Source organism: Caloenas nicobarica, chromosome 5 (genome assembly GCF_036013445.1).
Source record: "Caloenas nicobarica isolate bCalNic1 chromosome 5, bCalNic1.hap1, whole genome shotgun sequence".
Taxonomy (NCBI): Eukaryota; Metazoa; Chordata; class Aves; order Columbiformes; family Columbidae; genus Caloenas; species Caloenas nicobarica.
In genome coordinates, this window is record NC_088249.1 from 62,319,877 (window position 1) to 62,342,755 (window position 22,879).

Sequence of the window (22,879 nt, forward strand, 5' to 3'; positions counted from 1 at the left end):
TTGACCTTCTCTTAATAAGTGACAAGTACCTTTTTCTCCACACATTTATATCATCTCCACCTTCATATGAAAATGCTAGAATCTTCTACTCTCAAAAATTACCATCTATATACTGATAAAATATACTTTTGCCTTTATTGTCTGATACAAAGAGTATTTCAACACAGGTTATGTCCTCTTGTTTTGTGCAGAGTGACTCAATGCCTCCTATTGTAAATGTGATCAAAATAAGCTAAATATACAGCTCTTGACAAACAGCAAGCTAAAATATAACTGTTGCTAAGAAATATGAAGATAACATCTTCTCAACAGGACAAAAAGATCTGTAGAAAACTAGCTACCAGGTACAAAAAACTTTAGATTAGAACTAATGTTCTCTTCCCTCCTTTTTTTTTTTTTTGGCAGGGGGCGGAGGGTGAGAAACAACAAACAAGCAAACAAACAGAATCTTGAGGTTTGCTGTTATGAAAAAATAAAAAAGAAAAAGTATTGAAAGTAGTAGTCCATCAGTTTCCTTTAGGAAATAGTAATTATTTTATAAACACCAAACTGGTTTGTTACTGTAATGAAAATATACCCAGAACTCAACTGTTCAGTTAGAGATATTTAAAATATTTATAAAATATATTTGTAAAGATTTTTTGACACATACATTTAAAAATGCTTTTAATTAAAATTTAAGTTCAAACGGAAAATGTTTTACATGTATTTTAGTAATGAAATGGTTACAAAAGTAACAAAAGTTCCTAATCATCTAAATACCTATAAGAAACTTCCTCATCAAAACCAAGAAGATGGAAAACTAGCCGAAAGGAAAAGTCGATGTCTCCTTTATGGAACATGTAAGTTCAAGGATTATTTCAGCATCACAATTATTGACTTTAAAAAATAAAGAAATTTGTTCCTTTTAGGAAAAAAACCCTACAACCCAAATTAAGCTTCGCAAAACTGTCCTCAGAAACAATTCACGTGTATGAGCCATAATATTAAACTTCAAAGATGTTCTGAGCACTTTCATAGCACATTGATACAGATGGCGTGTAATGGGCACGTCTGAAGCTCCTGCTGGTTCAATCACATTTGGCACTCCATTCCACATGAAGCTGAGCTAGCAGGTATATATGATGCCCTTAAAAATAACTTACTGATCTGGACATTCATATTGAAAAGAAATTCAAGTCACCCACATTCAGCTCAATATCCTTACCAAACACCTAGAGGGCTTTTTTGTCTGTTTATTTGAAATTATTTCAGAACCTTATCCCTCTTTATTAACTTAAGAAATGGAAGTCTTCTCATTCTTTAAGAACAGTTAGCATTTTATATAATTCCTAGAAACACTGACGAAAAACTGTGATGGAAGAAAACTGACATTCGAAAGAACGTTTCTTGATGACTCTGGTCTAAAGGCTGTAGTTTCTCAGGCTGGAAAGTCATTAAGCTGCTTGGCCTGAACTTCTGTTGTTTAAAGATGTCCAAGACGATTCAGAAGCAAGTGTAGATGTTCACATTGGCTGCCCTGACCTCCCCATATCTAGAATAGAGTATGAAAAAGAATAGAGGGAAGCAGGAATAACTCACAGAAGCAGAACCGCTTTCTGTGAGCTTTGGATGTGGATCCACTCAGCAGGAACTTTGAAGGACATGGCAATATGATGCATCTCTCTCAATTTTAATTTAAAGTCTGCAATCGATATAAACCAATCTAAAATACTACCGCATGGGATATGACTCCAGGGGCCACCTTGGGATACTCACTGCTGCCTGCTAGAGAATGGTGCTACACAAGTTTACCATTTAATGCCACAGCGCTATAGCACAAGAAGATCAGAAAGTGAATGTATTTTAGAGCCCCATTGTGCCTTCGAAAAATTCAAGGCTACCCACTCACATCAGGTTACACTCTACAGTCTAAGACGGTTCCTATTGAACCTGTCTGAACCATGAGGCTGGACTAGATGACATCCTAAGATCTCTTCCAAAGGGAATGATTTTGATATTGTGGGAGAAATTGCCTAAACCAAAACTACCATCCAAACTGATAAACATAAATTATTCACAAACCTCTAATTTTCACTCAATATTGAAATAGAAAATGACTCAATAACTGTAACAGAAAAAAAAAAAAAGAAATAAAACAGTTCATTGTTTTAAACCTAACGCTTGCAAACCTTCCTTCAGAGCTTCAAATTGCCCAATATCTAAGATTTTCCTACTAAAATAACGCGACAAGGCAGTTTCTTTCAAGACTACTCATATCAAAACGGCAGCAATTTGTTTTCCCAAGTCAGTAACATACAAAGGTCTGTCCTGACTCATTTGACTGGAAGTTACATTAAATCTAGCACTGGCACATGAGATGTTATGCATGAAAATAAAGACACCCCCAAATTTACGACATGACACTGAAAATAATTTTAATAACTAATTCAACTATCAGATAATTTTGCCAAAATAAATATAGCATTCAAAAGATGAACAAAATCTTGCAAATAGAATGAGTCTTAGACTGATTAGTATTTAATCATTTTCCAAATGTTTCTATTGCTAAATAAAAGCTTCAGTGGGAATGTCAACATAACCACGTGCCTTGAAACTAGTATCATTGTATTCATAGAGGCAGTGTTTGGGGATAGCTACGTTCTCAAAAGACACCTTAGTCCTTTAAGATGTAAACAGTGCAAATAATGACTTCTCTTTTATGTAACCAGTATATGAAATTTAAACTCAGCTACTGATGTTGGAAATGGCCTGTAGCCATCCTCACCTCAACGCACGAGCCAGACAGATCTCACAAGTAAGAGTCAGGTCAGGACAGTATTTGGTTGCAACTAAAGCAGAAAAAAGCTAGAGCTCTGAAGTGATTTTAGTAAATTTGTAGTGTTTAAATTCAGCAGACAGAGAGCTTTTCCTTGTCATTCAGTATTAAAATTCTGGTATGATACAGTGCTAAAAGAATTCTGTGATGTAGAGAGATGAGATGTTGATATTACATTAATCAATTTTTAACATCCTATACCTTGAGCATAATTAGCTCTTCTCCAGCCTTCCAAACACACATATTAACCTGCTTCAGTCACTATAAAGTGCAATCTTTCCTGCCCTCACAGACTATGTAAGGTAGGTAAGAACCGTTTTCTGGCTCCCCATACATATAATAGTTAACACCTTCCACCACTAGAACTAAACACCAGTCTTAAGACTCATTGCATGGGCAATACTGAGAAAAATCCTCACTTGAGGACCCCATTCAGCCTTTCCCATATATATGGATGTGGTGGGAACTCACACTTCCACACACGTGCCCACTCTTGTAAGGTGCCATGTAGGAGCTTTTTCACATCTACCTCTGAGGAAAAGAATAAACATGCTGAAAGCTGAATGTGACCAAAGAGCCCCAGGAAGACATCACTGCATCAGACACATGCTTAGTCCAGCCTGCTGGACAACTTGCTGCTTCTAGAAATAATTTCCCCCTACTTCAGATAACTCACAAACTTGCTTTCCTTAGGCTTCCCCTTCTTCCATAAAAAAGTAAAACAGGACCTTTATATTTTAAAGACTATGGATAAATACACTTTCAACTGAGCAGCACACAGACATTACTGAAATTGCAGGGGGAAGATGTTAAGACATTCGAACAAGCTGTTAGATCCAACTCATTCAATCTTCTCATTCAGTCTTCAAGTGGACACCTGAAGACTGGTTGTCTGCTCAACCAGTATACTCAGATGTGTAATCTTTTAATGCTACCGTCTTCATGGCTTTCTCCTACTACATTTTCCCAAACTTACTTCTAATACTGAGCTACATATTATTTTAAACAAACACTTGCGTTTGTGCATCATTTCTCTTCCATCTCCTTTTCTAAGGAGGTTCTGTGTTTGCCTACCTGGTCTTAAATTACATTTGAAGTTGCTTAGGAGGTGTTCATATATCTATGACTATTTCCACAAGAAACGTGCTCTGTTTAGGCCAAACAAATACATTCTGCTTATATGAACAGACATACAGATTAAATAGACATAAGGTATTCTCTAGATTGTGCCCTGTGTTATTTTCCATGGGTCACAATCTCATTAATACTTCTGTTTTTCAAATATCATATATAGAAAAACATCAATAAAACACAAAAGAGAAAGATAAAAGTACTGACTGCACTACACAGGAAATATTGCACTGCTCGGCGACTAACTTTAATCTGTACCTTTATTCTTTAAGCAGAAACATATTATGCACACTCTCAGGGACAGTAACTTTCCCTGTCCACAGAAAGCATCAACAACACTTCTGATGCTCACAGGACACCAGGAATTACACTGCATCTTCCTGTTTTAAACCATTACTCGTTACTGATCCCTGTGGTTAACTGTAAAAAGACCTCATTAAATATAAAAATCATTCTTGTTTCTATCTTAGTTATAGGAGGTTTTTGAATGAGCTTCTTTCAGAGCCAGTCAACAATGTGTAAATGGATGAGTGTGGCTGAGGATTAACCAAACCTGCCTCTTTGCTCCACTGTCTGTGCTGCACAGTGTGATAAAAGTCCATACATACTCCATATTGCACTTGCTCTCCACAAAATCACCCATTTTTTTCAACAGCAAATATATTACACCATATGTTTATATTGTAAAGTGCTTGGTTTCAACTATGGATTTTTACATTGTAATTTGGTTTTCCCATCTTTTTGCTGTGATTAACAGTTGATGGTAACTCTGGCAATAGTGGTGTGGGGCATGCAGGCACCTGCAGTTGCTCAGTGTGTATGTACTTGAACAGAAATTATTTCTAGTATACAAATACAAATATAAATTGTTCAAATTTTTACAAACTATTTATATTCAGAGCAAATAAATTATTCTGCTAAGAGACTAATTAAAAATATGGTCTTGATGAAGAGGCATCACCATTTATTCCCATTATCTCTTGATTTAGCCAGGAAATAGCCAACAAAATATTAATGAACGGGTCTTAGCACGTTAGTCACTCCATTTCAGCTCTCTGATTTGTAATCCCTAATGAAAACAATAAACTTGTCTTTCACAATTCCTTGGCAGAGATGTATTATTGGTAACCATGAGCATACAACTGCAATAACAATTCAAGTCATTACCACAGGAATGTTAAGTAAATTAGGAAAACAATCCAGTAACATTTAGTTCACCTAGTTACACCGTCAGTTACGTAAGAACTTGATGCTGAGCTGTGTTGGGTTTGTGTGGCCAGGTTTTGGTAGCGAGGGGGCTACAGGGGTGGCTTCTGTGAGAAGATGCCAGGAGCTTCCCCTGTGTCTGACAGAGCCAGTTGGCTCAAAGATGGACCTGGACCTGGCCCTGGCCAAGGCTGAACCCCTCAGCAACGGTGGGAGCGCCTCTGGGACAACATATTTAAGAAGAGGTAAAAACTGCTGCGCAACAGCAGCTGGAGAGAGGAGTGAGAATGTCAGAGAAACAACTCCAGGCACCAAGGTCAGTGAAGGAGGCCAGGAGATGCTCCTTTATGAGGAAACGGCTTCAAGTTGTGCCATGGGAGGTTTAGACTGGATATTAGGAAAAAATTCTTCACGGAAAGGGTTGTCAGGCATTGGAACAGGCTGCCCAGGGAGGTGGTGGAGTCACCATCCCTGGGGAGGTTTAAAAGGTGTTTAGACGAGGCTCTTAGGGACATGGTTTAGTGCTAGAGTTCGGTTATGGTTGGACTCGATGATCCTGAGGGTCTCTTCCAACCGAAATGATTCTGTGACTCGGGTGCCAGTGCAGGCCATGGTGAGGCCAGCTGTGCCCCTGCAGGTCCCTGCTGGAGCAGATCTGCACTCAATCCCCTCATCCGGATCATTGATAAAGAGATTAAACAGAACTGGCCCTAACACTGAGCCCTGGGGAACACCACTTGTGACCGGAGGCCAAATGGGTTTAATCCCATTTGCCACAACTCTTTGGGCACGGCCACCCAGGCAGGTTTTTACCCAACAAAAGAGTCCGCCCGTCCGAGCAACAAGCAGCCAATTTCTCCAGGAGAATGTTGTGGGAAACAGTATCAAAGGCTTTACTCAAGTCCAGGCAGACAACATCATCCACAGCCTTTCCCTCTGAAGCTGAGAAAGGTTTTAAGAAAGCACCTAAAGGGCCAAGTTACAAAAGAATGTAAAAAGTAAAAAATTAAGGAAAAAAAAATAGTTGAAAGCAAACCGTTGCACGTGTTTTGTATGTCAGAGTAACTTTGAATTGGGCCCAAACTGGAATCAGAAACTTGATGTGTTGAAGGATCAGACTGTGTGTGTGAAAGCAAAGCTTTCTAATCATTCTGAAACCTGAGCAGCTGGAACTTCAGCAACAAGGGAAAGAATTTTTATTCCTTATGTTTTTATAAGGAAAATTATTTGGGTTTGTTACCAAAATACATCTTTTCAGGAAGAAAATAAATGACTATTTTAATATAATGACATTTAAAGGTATTTTTAGTGCTCTCAATTGCATTTTTCCATCTCATATTTAAGGCAACTCATTTGTCTGTGTTGCCTGCATTTGAGAATCAACCAGACATTGACATACATGGATAATTCCTTAGAAAGAAAGAACACTACAGGTAACTAATTAACTTATGTATAGTCAAGGCATCATTATAATGAATATGCCTTGATTGCACGCTGTTAATTGTATTTCTTGTGCACTACAGTCAAAAGTTAAATACTAGCCTATATAAATGAAGCATCAATATATAATACACTCAGCTATAATTCACAAGCACTTAAAAAAAAAGTTTTTGCAACTGAAAAAAGTTCTGTTTTCCCTAGAACTGAACCAAACAAATGATATTTTTCCCAGAACATAGAACACACAGCTGATGGTTCTATCCCACTTCTGTAAACTTAATGTAACCCTGAAAGCAAAACCAAAAGAGCCATCGCACCTAAAAGTTACTAAAGAACTACAACAAAATGGTTGTTAAAAACTTATGAGGAATTTTATACTATTTATCCTTACTTTTGGGGCACAATTTCTTATTCTGCTCAGAGAATTACAAAGAACATACTGGCTCCTCTGCGTAGGCTTTGCGTAGGTTTCTCATACTTAAAAGCTTGCAATCACAGTGGTTAATTACCAGATTTCAGCCACCTCTCTAACCTCTCCCTTTCGGTGGGCGGGAAAGGGTTTACTCGTTATTTATTGCTACTGACTGAATTTTATCTTGTTCTCCTGGATTCTCGGCAGCAATTCCCAAGTTAGAGGCTTCCCCAGAAAGCACGTCAAAGGATTCCCACCCACACACTGAATATCTAACAGGCCCTGACCCATTTTCTCCTTATTAAAGCAGCACTACATAGTTTAAAAAAATAAAAATAATAACAGAGAGGCTAAATGAATGCAAGAACTGCAGTTGGAAGTCTACCCTCTTCAGATTTTAGTTCTGCCAAAAATTACTACCAAGAAGCAAAGAGGCACATTATAATACAAACATCAAATATATTTTTCCTCAGTGATCTCATTCAGTGAGTTATCACTCCAGCTGTCTTTCGCCTAAGTAGAAGGAAGACTTCATTTATTAGTTCTGAATATAGAAAATTCTTCTAATTTAGCCGTACTTATCTCCTCTTCCAACCACATCTTCGGGCATATTTCTGCAACTTGAGCTTTAATAATTTTGTAACTCAGTGACAAAATAAATATAGTATGTTCAAAAAATGAAGCCCTATACTGAGTAACAGTTGGAAATATATGATATTACTAATATTATTAGTGTCACCTAACCAGAATAAGCAATAGTAATTAATACTGAATATTTCTAATTGAAGTTTTTCATAGTAGGGTAGACTACTGCAAATACTACTGCAAGACTCAAGATCTGTTATGTAGTTGATACGCTGGAATTTGGTAACATCCCCAATTAAACAGGTAAAATATTCTGGTTTAAGTAGAAACAAAATGGCAACAGAAAATTCAGTTGACGTATGACTTTCACTTTGCCCATTGCATTGACAATTTCAGACATAGCAGAAATCAGATTTTACCAGTTACAGTAGCAAAACAGCCTTTTCACCGCCTTGTGCTGTCACCTCCAGAGGAAGTGAAGCACTTCGGCAAGGCAAATAACCTCCCCCGAAACAGCAATGTTAAACAGAAGAGCTGAAATAAACCCTACAACAGGGAAACAAGGAAGAAATTTATACTTATGTGCTGCAGTTCTTCAATCAGATCCATCTATGTCTGTGCTTCTTACAGGAAGGACAGCCCCACGTTTCTCAGCCTGCAACCACACGCTGCCATTGCCATTTTTAAGACGGCACAACTATTTCTATGGCTTCCTGGTGAATCAGATGAGGGAACTGTTTTATCTGACAGTAGACCTGACCAGATAAAGATGTCAACTGGATGAATGCCCTGAGCTTTTAATTCAAATCTGTGTTGCCATCAAACTGATAAAATTACAAGAAAAGATTTATTTCTAACGCAGCACATAAAATTGACGATAAAACCCCGTAACATTAGATCAAACATCTTTTAATGAATACTGAATGAAAAAAATCCATTGATGAAAGCTCCATATCTCATAAGTAAATCATTTGTGCTTACAACTGATTTATAAGTAAACCCTAGCTTTACTTGTGTTTTATAAATGATACACCTCCTCCTTCCCCCTTTTAATTTAACAATGCTTTATGCAACTGACTTCACAGGGCAAACAGATTAATAATGAGCACATACACTATATAGGAACATTCTTTTACCTTAATTATAAACATAAACTATTAGAAAAAATATATATATTCACATTCTGAAAAAGGACTCACATGTCCTTTCCAATAGGAAAGAGGGGAGATGAGGGAAAACATCAAAAGAAATATGAATACTGCTGTGTATCTTACATGATATATTCAAGTGGCATGCAGTCATCTTTCAGCGATTAAGAGTTTTCTCTAACAATTTAACAGCATGTTATTTAAGAATCCACTTCATCCTAATCATAACTTGCCTCTATAAAGGTGGACAACACTATGTCTGGAGTCCAAGTTTATATGATTTTATGAACAAAAATGGGAACTAATAGACCTTTGTTTTTAAAGCCACAGTACGTGACATCAGCTGTAATACTACATTGATTAAAGCTCATCTTTTCACAGACATAAGCAAGCAGAGAATCAACAATGTCAATCTTTGGCAGAACGACATCCAGCACTTGTGAAATCTCTTCATCTATCTGGAAAATAAACTTCCTTCACACCCAAGTTTGCATAGGATACTTCACAGATAAACATATATTGAGTCAGAGAACCGTTTGTTATCTTAAGTTGTGTGAATGTTTCTGAAAATTTTTATTGCATATAAGATTAGCTTTAATTTGGACTTCATATATATTTTTTTTTCTATGACACAAAGAACAGAAGACTCTACAAGTCCCATGATATCTGGTGGAACATGTTTGCACGCTTGGTTTGAAACTAGCTGGAATTTCCTTGCCAATATTCTCCACACAATTCTGTCAAAAAGAGCATTCCCTGGAGAAATAACAGTTGAGAGCAGAATTCCACAAATTTACAAGTATACACTGCATGTCATTTCAGCCCACAAAGAACTACAAATTTAGAGAAATATATCGAAGTGGTCTTACAGAGCAGGGTGACTAGAAGCTCAGCTATGCTTTCTGGTCACACACCTGCATTTCTCCCCGCTGGGCCTCTGACAACAGCACTTGAATAAAGGAATGCGCAGTTTAACCTTTTCTTTTAGGTAAGATGAGGAATACCTTCTGCAGCACTTGAACAGTACTGCTGTCTTAGAACTCATTTTTAGGTGGGGAAACATGACTGAACAACCCAGTTTTTCTTTATCCATCTCCTCCACTTTTCTTGTAATTGGAAAGATCTGCTTTTCCTCCTATAAAATGTCTTTGGAAATAAATACCCTAACGTTTTCAACCTGACAGTAAGTGACCCCTCCTTCCTACTTTCCCTAAATTTCCCAATTATTAATTATTTCATCTTATTTAATTTTGTATCTACATATTTTTAATTATTGGTTAAATTTAAACCACAGCACTTTCTGAAAAGCTCATATTCAACTCTGCATATTGCACACTTTTGCCTGAACGTACCCGTACTCTAACTGGACTCTTTCTTGAACAAAGGAAGAACAACTTTGTGTAACAAAGAGCCTAAAAATTTGGATTTAGCAATCGTTCGTTAGGCAAATTCAGTACTCTATTTAAAAAGAAAACTGAAGCATGAGCTTTACACAGAAACAGTAGCTTATTAAATTGTTTCTGAAGCCTGTGTCAAATATTTAGCAAACCTAATGCTGAATTACAATTAGTTTTTGTTGCTTTTTTGGTTGTTGGGGTTTTTTAAATTATTCATAAGCCATATTTAAATTATCTCATTATTTAATTTAAAAGGATATTATTCCATCCTTTTTGTGAACTATTTACCACAAAGTATATGTTTTTGTACAACTCTGCCATCAGAATCATTTCAAGGCAAGCTGAGCACATTAATCTTTTTAAAGTCAATTTTTAAATATAAAACTGGCTACTCGATGCACACTCAAAATTAACAGAGTACAGAATATGCCCTTGACTCCAAAAACCTCAGAAGAACTTGCATGCAAATACTCAAAAATAAATTGAATTTGATCTCCTGTTTAACGGGCTACCTACTGAATGTAACGCTATTCTACAATAAGCCATTAAAAACTATATATTAAAACTATAAATATGTAATATATTGTGTATATAACACCACAGTATTGACCTTATCTCAACCATATCTAAGACAGAAGATGACAACTTACGGGTACGATTCTGAAAGCTGCTGGGCTATTTTATAAGCTGTGGGGTCCCTGTCCAGTGCATATACTGTGATGTCTCTGGTTTTCTCCAGCAGAGCTGTCGTGTGGCCTCCGGCTCCAAATGTCATATCCAGGAAACACTGTTGAGTAAAAAAAGCCAACACCATTACCTTAGAATAGACAAGTGATAAACCGATTGTTGATTTAAAGCTTCTTTTGCTAATCATAGAATAGTTTGGGTTGGGAGGGACCTTCAAATGTTATCTAGTCCAACCCCCAGCTGGAGGAAAATATACCATTCAATACAGTCACAACACCTCTTTGGGAATATTTGCCTATTTTGAGGAGAACTGCAATCATGTCAGAGTAATCTTTTGATGTGTTGTCACCTCCCACCACCAGTCCTTCCAGAACAAAAGGAGAATCATTTGGTACAACCAACTGCAGTTTCATCACAGAATCACATTCATACTCTTCCCCTTTCTTTACATTCTGAGTTTAGGGGAAAGCCTCTTGTTTGGCTGCTTTGTGTGGGACTTGCTCAACTTGAGGCACACAAAGATATACAGGACAGGGGGGCACAGGAAGCAATTGGCACCATCTACTATGTAAGAATGCATCTAAAAGGAAGGCTGATGGATTTGTGCACCAATTTTAAAAAAATAACACTATCATAGTCTTATACCACAGATCAAAGTGTGACAGCAGCACCGGCACATATATATATCCTGACTAGGGCTAACCTAAGAAGCACAGAAAATTTAAGTTTTCAAGAGACATTACCATAGATTTTGGGTTTGCTGTGCAAGGACAAAGCTATGTATTTAGGTTACTACGACACATTGAAGCCAAATCCTGCTGTATCTTCTCTATCATCATTCCATGTGTTAATTAGATGCAGAGTAGCACAGGAACAGCCACCTTAATAGCAATCCCATTTCAGTTGCTGATGTGATATACTCTAAGGGCTTAAGTTACATCTTTTGATACACATGTATTTCCTTTTTTTTTCCCCCCTCACTTCTCAAACACTTTTTGGATATGAAGCAGTTTTTGAAGACACTTATCAGCATAATCACTTCAATAAAAATTTATGTGAACTGAACTTATTTACAGAAATTATACACTCCAAAGCCAAGCACCTTTTAGGGGAAATTTTGTAACTTATCCATTGAGAGAACTAAGAATCAACCACAAAGTCCCTTAGGATGAAAACGGAAATTCAAAAGCAATGAAGAACAGATTGAAGAAAGACCCAAACATTTTTTCTAGATACAGTTTTTAGAAAACATAAAGGCTTTTTAAATGGAAATCCCCTAATAATAAAACTGAATATTTATGAAACTAATAATCCAGTTCTACTGTGGCTAAAAGCTAGTGAAAACTATGATCCTACATGATCTTTTTGGTTGTCATGATTTCATTTCTTTGTATTAGTTAAGAATTCATGCAAACATTCCCTGCAAATAAACACATGCTCATCAAATTATTTTTCTCTTTCTGAAAAACAAAAGCACCACCACACAAACAAACACAAACCAACCAAACAACAGCAGGGAACTGTGCCATGATCTTTACGTTGGGAGCACTACCAAAAATAGGATACAGCTTTGATTCAAGCAGAAGTGACTGCAGGACTGAATACACAGTGCTGGATAAAATACTGTATCACCAACATTAATGCAACAGGCTAAAGCATTTTTGGCATCCTAGCAAACCTACTGAAGGCTACATTAAGGACATTTACGCATAACTTTTTAAGGTAAATAAAGACCTTCCACAGAATCTTTGAACTACATCACTACACATGCCTAAACCAGCAAGCAGGAGCTCATATGGATGCAATTCAATCTAGCAGCTCCACTCAAAAGCAGCATTTTGCGTGTAGAACTTAAAAAAGTCATCTTAAATTATCAAATACAACTATTTTATTTGAAACAACTATTTTGGAGCATTGATCAGATTTGAAATTAATCACTACACTACTTCATAATATGCTTTTTATATAATCCATTCATCTTTCATGCCTGAAATAACACAAAGATGCTTCATTTTCCTTCCTCTTTCTCTCTTGCCTAGTAGTTTTTAATCAAATAAAATTAAATGACATTTTATCCTCCTGGTCCTACAAATACCAGAAAAGATTATTACATGAATTCCTCCTCCAGTGACTCACCATTCCATTGGTAAGTTATGATAGCCCTATCAGAGTTCCCCTCAGGAGTTTTATAATTGGTTTGTGACCGTACGTTTTAGAAACCATTTCACTCTTTCATGACATATAGTAACAAACAAAAAACTTTATAGCCTTCATTTTACAACTAGCTCTAAGATAGTTACATAGATACAAAGAGCTCATCGTCCTCATTTTTGTATACAAGACTTTTCACTGACAAGCTATCTTCTAATAAATACCTGTTAAACACTTCATTTTACTACGACTGAAGTCATCTGTAATTCCGCTTATGATTATATTCTGCATCTAGTAAAGTTTACTCCACAATACCTGATAGCCTTTGCAAATATTTTTCCTTTGCTGTGTAACAAAGTGAGATTGCAGAACTGATACAAAATGGAAACTCAGACATGACATACAGAAATTGAAGCTACACGAGACTTATTTTAAAAGCATGTTAATACAAGTTCTCACTAGTTCCAGTAACTTCTAGTGTCCGCTTTCTTTAAGGCAAGAACTTTGTCACGTTCCGAAAGTGATTTGCTCCTTCAGATGTACAACTTTGTTTTCCGCTTCTAACCTTAATTCTTTCAAGCACTTCATGGACATAGTCTCGAAGAGGACTTTGGTAAATTGTACAAAATATCCAAGACATACTGAGTCGGAATAAAGTACATTAAGTCCTATGGCAAGCAGTCTTCTATCCCAGGTATCAGTTCTTCACGAGCGATCTCTCATTTCCACCACTGACCCCATGACCAACTGGGCTTCACCTTGTTCACACTTACAAGGTACCAAAAGATCATTATTATGCTACAATTAACTAGTACAGATAAGGCATTCTCCACTGCTCTTTCCAACAGATAACATGAATTTCCTCTAAAAATGGAGAGCCTCTTATTACAAAAACAGAAATAAAAGTCCTTGTATCAGATAATTATTTTTTCTTTCACTCCTAGCCCTGTTTAGCTGCTTTTTTGTATGAAAAAAAATAATGTACCCTCCATTGATAATTACCATCTTCTCTGGCTTCAGGAAGTGTTATCACCTGAACCATCTTAATGCCAAATTTACTGATAAAAAAATAAAATAGAAAAAAAAATAATCAATCTCAAATCAACCTTCCTAGGAAAATACAGTTCCTTTCTCCAGCCCCCTGCTTCACAATTCCTCTGAAGAAACCACTGCACAATTATTCCCCCTCTGATGCTCTTGTATTATGTTGTTGGCATTTTTCCCTTCTTGTCTGAAGAAATTTTGCTTTAAGTGGCAGTCGGTCAAGTATAGCAGGATAATGTACTGAGCAGCACATTTTGCAGTACTCTTAGGAATACATTTGTTGGAGAATCCTCCTCACAAATTAAATGCCCATAAGGCCCATCAAACACAGCAGGAGCAAATCACTCAGAAGATAAAGACAACTGCCATGGTGTCAGTCAAACAGAACGGCAGCTCAGTCATGGAAATACAGACTGATGTTACATATATTGCAATGCAGGACCTCTACAATACAGAACTAACTTTGCCATTTGCAATACGCATATCACAGATGGTTTGGATGTAGTTCTAAGCGAAAAATGTCACCTCTCTTTGCTAATAGGAAGGACATACTTCCTGATGTGTAAAAAAGCCAAGAGCAGTGCTGTTTTCAGAAATCAATATGAATGCAAAGCTTAAAATATGAGCAGAAGTAGTATTGACTCGGAAAAAATCATAGAATAATTTTGGTTTGAAGAGACCCTCAGGATCATCAAGTCCAACCATAACCTCACTCTGGCACTAAACCCTGTCCCTAAGAACCTCGTCTAAATGCCTTTTAAACCCCCGCAGGGATGGCGACTCCACCACTGCCCTGGGCAGCCTGTTCCAATGCCCAACAACCCTTTCCGTGAAAAAATTCTTCCTAATATCCAATCTAAACCTTCCCTGGCGCAACTTGAGGCCTTTTCTTCTCATCCTATCACTTGCTACTTGGGAGAAGAGACCAACCCCCTCCATGCTCCAACCTCCTTTCAGGCAGTTGCAGACAGCGATCAGCTCTCCCCTCAGCTCCTGTTCTCCAGGCTGAACAGCCCCAGCTCCCTCAGCCGCTCCTCATCACACTTGTGCTCCAGACCCCTCACCAGCTTTGTCACCTCCTCTGCACTCTCTCTAGTACCTCAATGAGGGGCCCAGAACTGAACACAGGATTCGAGGTGGGGCCTCACCAGTGCCGAGTACAGGGGCACAATCACTTCTCTAGTCCTGCTGGCCACACTGTTCCTGATACAAGCCAGGATGCTGTTGGCCTTTTTGGCCACCTGGGCACACTGCCGGCTCATAGACCCTTTGCCAGTACCATATCAATATTATATATTAATATAATATTTTACCAATGATACATGCCTGCTGGAAGTCTTTCCACCTAAAAGTGGGATTCGCAAACCAAAACCTAGAATCATGGAACTTTCTTGTGGAAGGTAGAGAAAGGAAACATATCCACCGTCCCTGCTGCCACAGCTGGGAACACAGCCCCAGTCTCAACAGCCCTGCACCTTCCAGGCTCCATCTTCCAGAATAAAAATCAGGAGTTGGAAACAATAATTATGAAATTAGTACCTTTTTAGTGTTTGCTTATTGTTTTTTAAAGTAAATGGCACTCTATTATTTACAGGCTTGAAAGAAAGAATACCAGAATACTGATGTATTTGAAACAAACTTCGCAAAGAAAAAGGGAAGAACAACTACCCAGCATCCAAGCCATGCTACGTAAGTTTTCAGCTCATGAAAACAAAAGAAAATGCCTGGTATCTCCTGCTTGAAGAAAGAAGAAAAATAAAAAGATTCTTGCATGCAATCGAGACAAACATCAAAATAACAATGATTTTTCTTCACCTATTTTATGCTGGATATTCTAACAAAAATAAGTTCACAAAAACAAATGGTTATGTGATGAGACCAATGACATATTTGTCAGATACTAAAGCCACCATCCACTAGTGTATTCCAAGCCAACCACAACTGGGTCACAGCGCTTCTCTTTGCTTTCACCCATCTTTCTTAGTGGGATGATAAGCCAACATTTGTCAAAATAATACAATTTCCATCTTTGAAACTGAGTGCTCATGTTTTCTTGTAAATGCAAAGAAGGTCAAACTACTTGTATTGTATTTTGTGTGCTTGTATTTTGAACTGAGACACTCGTTAAGGCTAACAATAAATATTTATTACTGTATTACCAGGCACTGTTGGGAGGTATCTAAGTACTTACTCTTATTTTAGTTGTATCTATTCAATCACTTTGTGGGGAAAAAAAAAAAAATCCCAGAGACAGAAAAGTAATATCATAAACAAAATAATCAACACATTGCAAGACGGTTTTTGCCTCTCCGTTCTCCTGGTGTTTCTATGATGAGTCATGTTCTCTAAACTTGTTGTCTGAGTTTCCTTGTTATTCACAACAGGAATTGTTCATTGTCACAACACAACTTGTTTTCCGCTGCTTTATTTTTCAAATACCAACTCTCACTCTATTGAAGTATAAATATATCCGTCCTCTTGTTCAAACATCTTGAATTTGCCACAGCTTACCATTTTAATACACTGAACTATTTCATATACACGTAAGGAGAATAACTAAGTTAAGGCGAGGAGTGGTGACAAGGAATTCTATAGGAATCTTTATCTAGCAGTGATTTTTTTCAAGGAATAGCTGATCTGCTCTATGCTTTTATTACTGCATTTTTCACAACTGAGAACAGTAAAGGTATGAATTGTCATAGACCTTTCAGAAATACTTACTGGAGTAAATGCTTCTTGAATAAAGCATATAGACTATTGTTTGGGCACATATGTTAAGGTCCACAGTGGGAAAAGGCAAAGTCTCTTCTCAGTTCCTTAGTCTTTTCCTTCCCTTCTGCAAAGCTCAAAAATCCACCAGCTCAAATTGAAAATTCATTCTCAGTGCTGGCCTTTGTTAGTACCAACCTCATTGAATGTACAGTTTCAATAAACACAGACAGACAGAAAATTAATCGGAAGTACAAATCTAAAAAGTGATGCTAAGAGGGAAGAAAAATATATCCAAACTTTAACATATTTACTTCCAAGCTTCTAACAGTTGGGATTCTGTTAAACCACAACATGAAAGAGAACTTACTCATCTTACGGAAGAGGACGGTAATCCACCAAAGAGACTTCAAATCCTACTCCAGCCAACAGGCTGGACCAACAATGCCCAAGATCCTCAATGGGCCTCTGTAAGGAGTTGGTGGCAAACGCTGCTTTAAGGCACCAACATTCCCAAACCCACAGCTCACTCCACATCCACCATCTACACAGAGTTATAATGAGATGAAGCTTCATCCCCCTCTACTCTGCCCTGCTGAGGCTGCATCCGGAGTTCTGCGTCCAGTTTTGGGCTCCTCAGTTTAAGAAGGACAAGGAATTACTGGAGGGAGTCCAGCAGAGGGCTATGAAGATGATGAGGGGTCTGGAGCACCTTTCTTGTGAGGAGAGACTGAGAGAGCAGGGTCTGTTCAGCCTGGAGAAGAGAAGCTGAGAGGGGATCTCATCGATGTTCATAAATATCTCCAGGGTGGATGTCAAGAGGATGGGACCAGACTCTCTTCAGTGGTGCCCAACAACAGGATGAGGGGCAATGGGCACAGACTGAAGCCCAGGAGGTTCCATCTGAATATGAGGAGAAACTTTACTTTGAGGGTGCCAGAGCCCTGGAACACGCTGCCCAGAGAGGTTGTGGAGCCTCCTGCACTGGAGAACCTGCTTCAGCAGGTGGGTTGGATTGGATGATCTCCAGAGGTCCCTTCCAACCCTAACGACTCTGTGATTCTGTAAAATGTTAAGGTTGGTATGCGTGGAGAGTGAACAGGAACCTCTAGGTGTGAACATACCAGTTCAGACCCTCAGAGACTATCGATAAGAATACAGCTAGTACATGCGTAAATACACAAACAAACTTCGAACAGCAGGAAGAACTGTCATTTGAAAAATTACAGCATTTAATGAAACAGCTTTAAAATATTAACCTTAGAACTATTCTGGATTTGCAGTCTTCTTCCTGGCTAGTAATAGTAATTGATGAAAGCAAGTGAATATGGCTCATCCTATTCCAATCGTTTTCTGAATTTCAAAAGACCAATTCCAACTGCAGTGTATGAGCATTTTTCATCCCAAAATACAGCCAGTCAATATAATGGAAGATGGGAAAAAAGGCTCTGCTGCTTCAAAATCAACCATGCTTACCAGAATTAAGCTACAAACATTTCATTCAGACCTTTTTCACAGCTACTCTGACATCCTTTGGGATACAATACAAAAGTATCAGTGCTTGTGTACTGTTGAGGTTTTTCTTCAATTCCACTTGATTTTCACTTCATCAATATGCTTTACAATATGTGATTACCACGTACCTTAGAAAACCGGGAACTTATGGGCATATTCAAGTGTCTTAATTTTAAGATAGCTGTCCAAGTGGATACAGAAGCAATAATGTCTTCAGAAAATACCAAAAAAAAAGCTATCCTAATTGAAAGAAACTTCCCATGTTGCGACATGTTGCAATATACTACACAATTTTAGGAACAGAAAAATATTCTTTGCCAATACTCTTTTTAATGTACAGGAGATATATATATCTATAAAGTTTAGAGGGCCTTTAGAGATGACATTTCTTTAAAACAGGTACATGCATACCAACGAATAGTAAAAAAATGCCATTCAACAATTTTATGCAATACATAGCAATGTTAAAACTAGCTTTCTAAGCCAATAAAGAATTATACTAAGCTATTTTGTCCAAATGAATTTATAATCTTCTCCAAAAACCGAAGTTAACCTTTTATTTCTCAAACATTAAACTGTGTACCTATATGCATTCTATGCTGTAGAATGAAAATTAATTCAGGTAGCAGAAGCTGGACAACCATCTACCGTGGAGCTCAGAAACTTAGTTTGCTCTAGTGCCTTAACATGGCAAGCAGTTAATTCTATATAAACCACTGTAGTGGTTTAACCTCAGTCAGCAACTAGGACCACGCAGCCACTCGTTCACTCTCCCTGCCCCCTGTGGGATGCGAGAGAGAGAATCATAAAGGTAAAAAAAACTATTAAACTGTTCTTATCTCAACCCATGAGGACAGTAAAGGAAGATAAAACAACAACAATAACAACACACAAAACAAGTGATGCTTCTTGCGTACCTGGCAGAGCAGGGGAAGTCAAAAAGTCCTTGACTACCAAAACATCAATGTACTATCAACATTCTTCTCACACTAAATCCAAAACACAGCACTATACCAGCTACTAGAAAGAAAATTAACTCTATCCCAGCCAAAACCAGGGCAACCCGTTAAGCTATGTCTGGGACCACTACAATTTAAAGTATTCCCACACTGCCAAAACCACATACTTGTTACAGAATGTGATTTTTAATTAACAGAAAACAATTATTCTGAGATTACATGATGCTCTAATTCAGGTATTTTAATAGGAAACTGAACAAATGGAGGAAAAAAACCCAAAAAACAACCACCACCACCAAAAACACCCACACAAAACCAAAAACCCAAAAAACCACCATTCTGTGCAGCAAAGCATTTTAGAAGAAAGCAAAAAAGTGTCGGGGTTTTTTTCATACCAGTATCTGACCCATACTTCATTCACTACTGAAATTGTCCACCAACAGAAGGACATAAACAGAATATTTCTCCCGCCTTCTTTCTCCTAAGCATGCACAACTCAAGTTTACCATAAAGATTTCCACAAACTGGTGATTTTCAATCAAATTTTAGCAATGCAGATTATCCCACACAGCTCTCCAAAGATGATCACATTAAAAATGTTGTTTTGATATGCTGAACATAGCAACTGAAAGAGCAAGCTAACCATACTTTTCTTTTCTTCCGTAATTTTTTTTTTTTTTACATTAAAAAAACTACCACCACAACACATTTCTCCTAAACATTTACCATGTATTTAACATTTGGACTTCTTACAGCACTTGCCTTTAATCCACTTAATCTTTCCCACATGGACGGTGAACTTTCTCAAGACAATTTTGAGATTAGTTTTTGCAAAGTACAGCAAAACGTCTAACATGAGCCTCAAAGATGCTATTTGATGTACATGCAGAAAGACTTTGTTCTGCAGCTCATCACTTTTGAAGCCACATGTTGGAGCAGTTCGTATAGATCATGTTTAAGACCAAGTCTGATGGAAAAGAAAAATGAAATTTTGGACTGTGTTTTCTTAACACACATTCTGAACAACACAGTCCAGAAAGTGATAATAAGCAGCAGGAAGCTAATCTTTAATTTTGTAATCATTTAAAAGGCACTATTAAGGTATAACTTTGTCAGAGACAAAAAGTAATTTCAAATCTCTTTACACAGAGTTTATTTCAGGTATTATTTGGCATTTTAAGTTATTCTTACAATTATTTCTGAACAAATTATGGTGATCATCATGTGCAGCAAACAAAATAATATATTCTTACAATTATTTCTGAACAAATTATGGTGATCATCATGTGCAGCAAACAAAATAATATAGTTCAAAAGGAACTTTGAACTATTTCCCTTAGATCACTGTGAACATATTTATGTAAGAATAAAAAATGAAAAGCGTTTCTTTAAAAACTTACTTAAATTGATATTTACGGAGAGAAAAACCAAACCTATTAATTGCAGCACAATTGCAAAGTCACACACGGGTAAAGTCACTTAAAGCAGCTCAGTTACACAGAACAATCCAAAATGTCGGTGTTGACTTTGAAACATCTTATTATGGTAACAAACAATCTATTTAAGAGAGACTAATGGAAGTAGGATCACTTTTCGTCTGAAAGACATATGGAGTCTTTTTCCTGTCAACTGAAGTTCATGGCTGGACTCAATTTACAACTCTGATCGGAATAACATGCTTAAAAACCTACAACGTCTAGAAATTTCATAAATGTTCTTCTATCATTAGATAATAAAGTAACTTTGTAGCATTACAAATAATATTTTTTGATAATGGTCCTTCCGGTAATTGTACCATGATATAAAATAACTTAATGTAAATATATGCTCAATTTGGTTTTGAGCATACTACAGTAATTAAAAAAAAAACCCACAACTAAATCAAAAAGCGCGCACACGAAAAAAAAAAAACCAACCCCAAAACCATGGCATTCTCTAGAAGAAAAAAAATAAACGTGAAAAATATTGCTCACCTCTGACTGAAGTGTGAATACAAGTTCATGAATTGTACACAGCTACCAATTCAACAACATTATGCATAAAATTTGTTAAGAAGAGTAACTTACCTCCAACATCAAAAAAATCTACTCATACGAACCCTTTAAATAGTTTTCTCTTGGTAATATTATTTCATATAACATTCCCTACTGATTAAGTAATGGATATTTCAAAAAAAGCTACACATTTTCAAATACATTTCAAATCTATTATTCTTTTATAAGAGGAAGTCAAAATGCAGTGATCTGAGAATAATCTCCCATTTGTTTTTAACATTATTCATGCAAGAAGCTTATTAACATTTTTTCCAATAACCAACTCTGCAAGCTCTCTTTTTCACCATCTGAGCTGCTCCTTGATTTCATTCTTTGTAACTCATATCTGAACATATTAAAATAGGTTTCTGAAACAGCATCCAAAGGTGAAAGTTTTAATTAGATATGCAGAAACGCAAAGTAACATGGCATTTGTGATCTCTTAGGAAAGGTTAGCCCCCAAACATCATGACACACTATGTTTTCTACGAAATATATAACAGAAGTTCCATTTCGAAAGAAAGTTTTAAGAAAAAAAAAAAAACAAAACAAAAAAACAACACACTCAACCATAATCTTCCATATACTCCCTCCCCGGAGAAATCTACACCACTACGGTGTTGGCTAAAACTGACTCTGCACAATGTGATCGTGTAATTGAAGTCTTTTTGTAATTGAAGTCTTTGAAGTCTTTGTGTTCAGAAAACACCACAATGTTTGTCCTACCATCTTGGTCCTTTCATTTTTCATTTCCAATTATTTCAGTTGTGCAAAATTCAAGTGCTCTAGGGTGGTTTTTATTTTTTAGCACACACGTTCATTCTCCATAGAACTGGGCAGAAGGGAATCAATATGATTAACAGAATTAATTCTGTTCTTTAGGATACCGAAGCTCAGCTGACTTGCAAATGAAACATATTATATACACCATAGCTTTTTCACTTCTTAAAAAATAAAAATGTTTGTAAAGCAAGATCAGGCTATTCATATTTCTTACTCAACAGGCTTAATACACAACATTGTCCTCCAACTCCACTGCGTTATCTGCTTTAAGAGCTGTTCAGTAAAACATGACATATTACCAACTTTCTTTTTGACACCGGTGAACCCGGGCTACTCTGCTTCAGCTCCAGGACCAGCATTTCTTTGAAAAGGTCAGACCTGCTGACTATTTGCTTCCTGCTCAGGATATGAACAGCTCAGTAAAAGGCTGGAACAGGACACGGTGCAGTTACCAAACGTAGCCTGTAATTTGGAAGCTTTACTGTTTGCAGATGGTTGGGTTGATGAGTAGAACAGATCATTAGAAGAAGAGCTTGAGCAACAGATTTACACCCTTATCACACCACTTCACATCAACCTACTGAGGAACATCCATTTCCCTAACACAGATCTATCAAACACCACACTGGTAATGCCTCCTTTAGATGCTGCAGGAAGGTAGACGAGGTGTTATTAGAAGGGATGTTCTACTCAGAAGCACAGAGCACGCAGAGGATGTGCTGTCAAGGGATTGTCTGGAGCAACAGAACATTGTGCTGTAAACCAGCACACCCTAAAAGCCAATTAATTCTGCTATCTCCAGACCTTGGTTGATGTTCCATATCTTGCACTGGCTACTAATTATATCTGCTAACATTGCGA

At 37.2% G+C, this 22,879-nt stretch overlaps 1 protein-coding gene across 3 annotated transcripts in view; it reads right to left on the minus strand.

The window, feature by feature from the left end:
* METTL15 (methyltransferase 15, mitochondrial 12S rRNA N4-cytidine) overlaps positions 1 to 22,879 on the minus strand; it is an 86,177-nt gene that overhangs the window by 41,801 nt on the left and 21,497 nt on the right. For all 3 annotated transcript variants that reach the window (XM_065635966.1, XM_065635965.1, XM_065635967.1), the window contains exon 3: positions 10,788 to 10,924. In XM_065635966.1, coding sequence (XP_065492038.1) covers positions 10,788 to 10,924 — 137 coding nt within the window. The remainder of the gene's footprint in view (positions 1 to 10,787; positions 10,925 to 22,879) is intronic.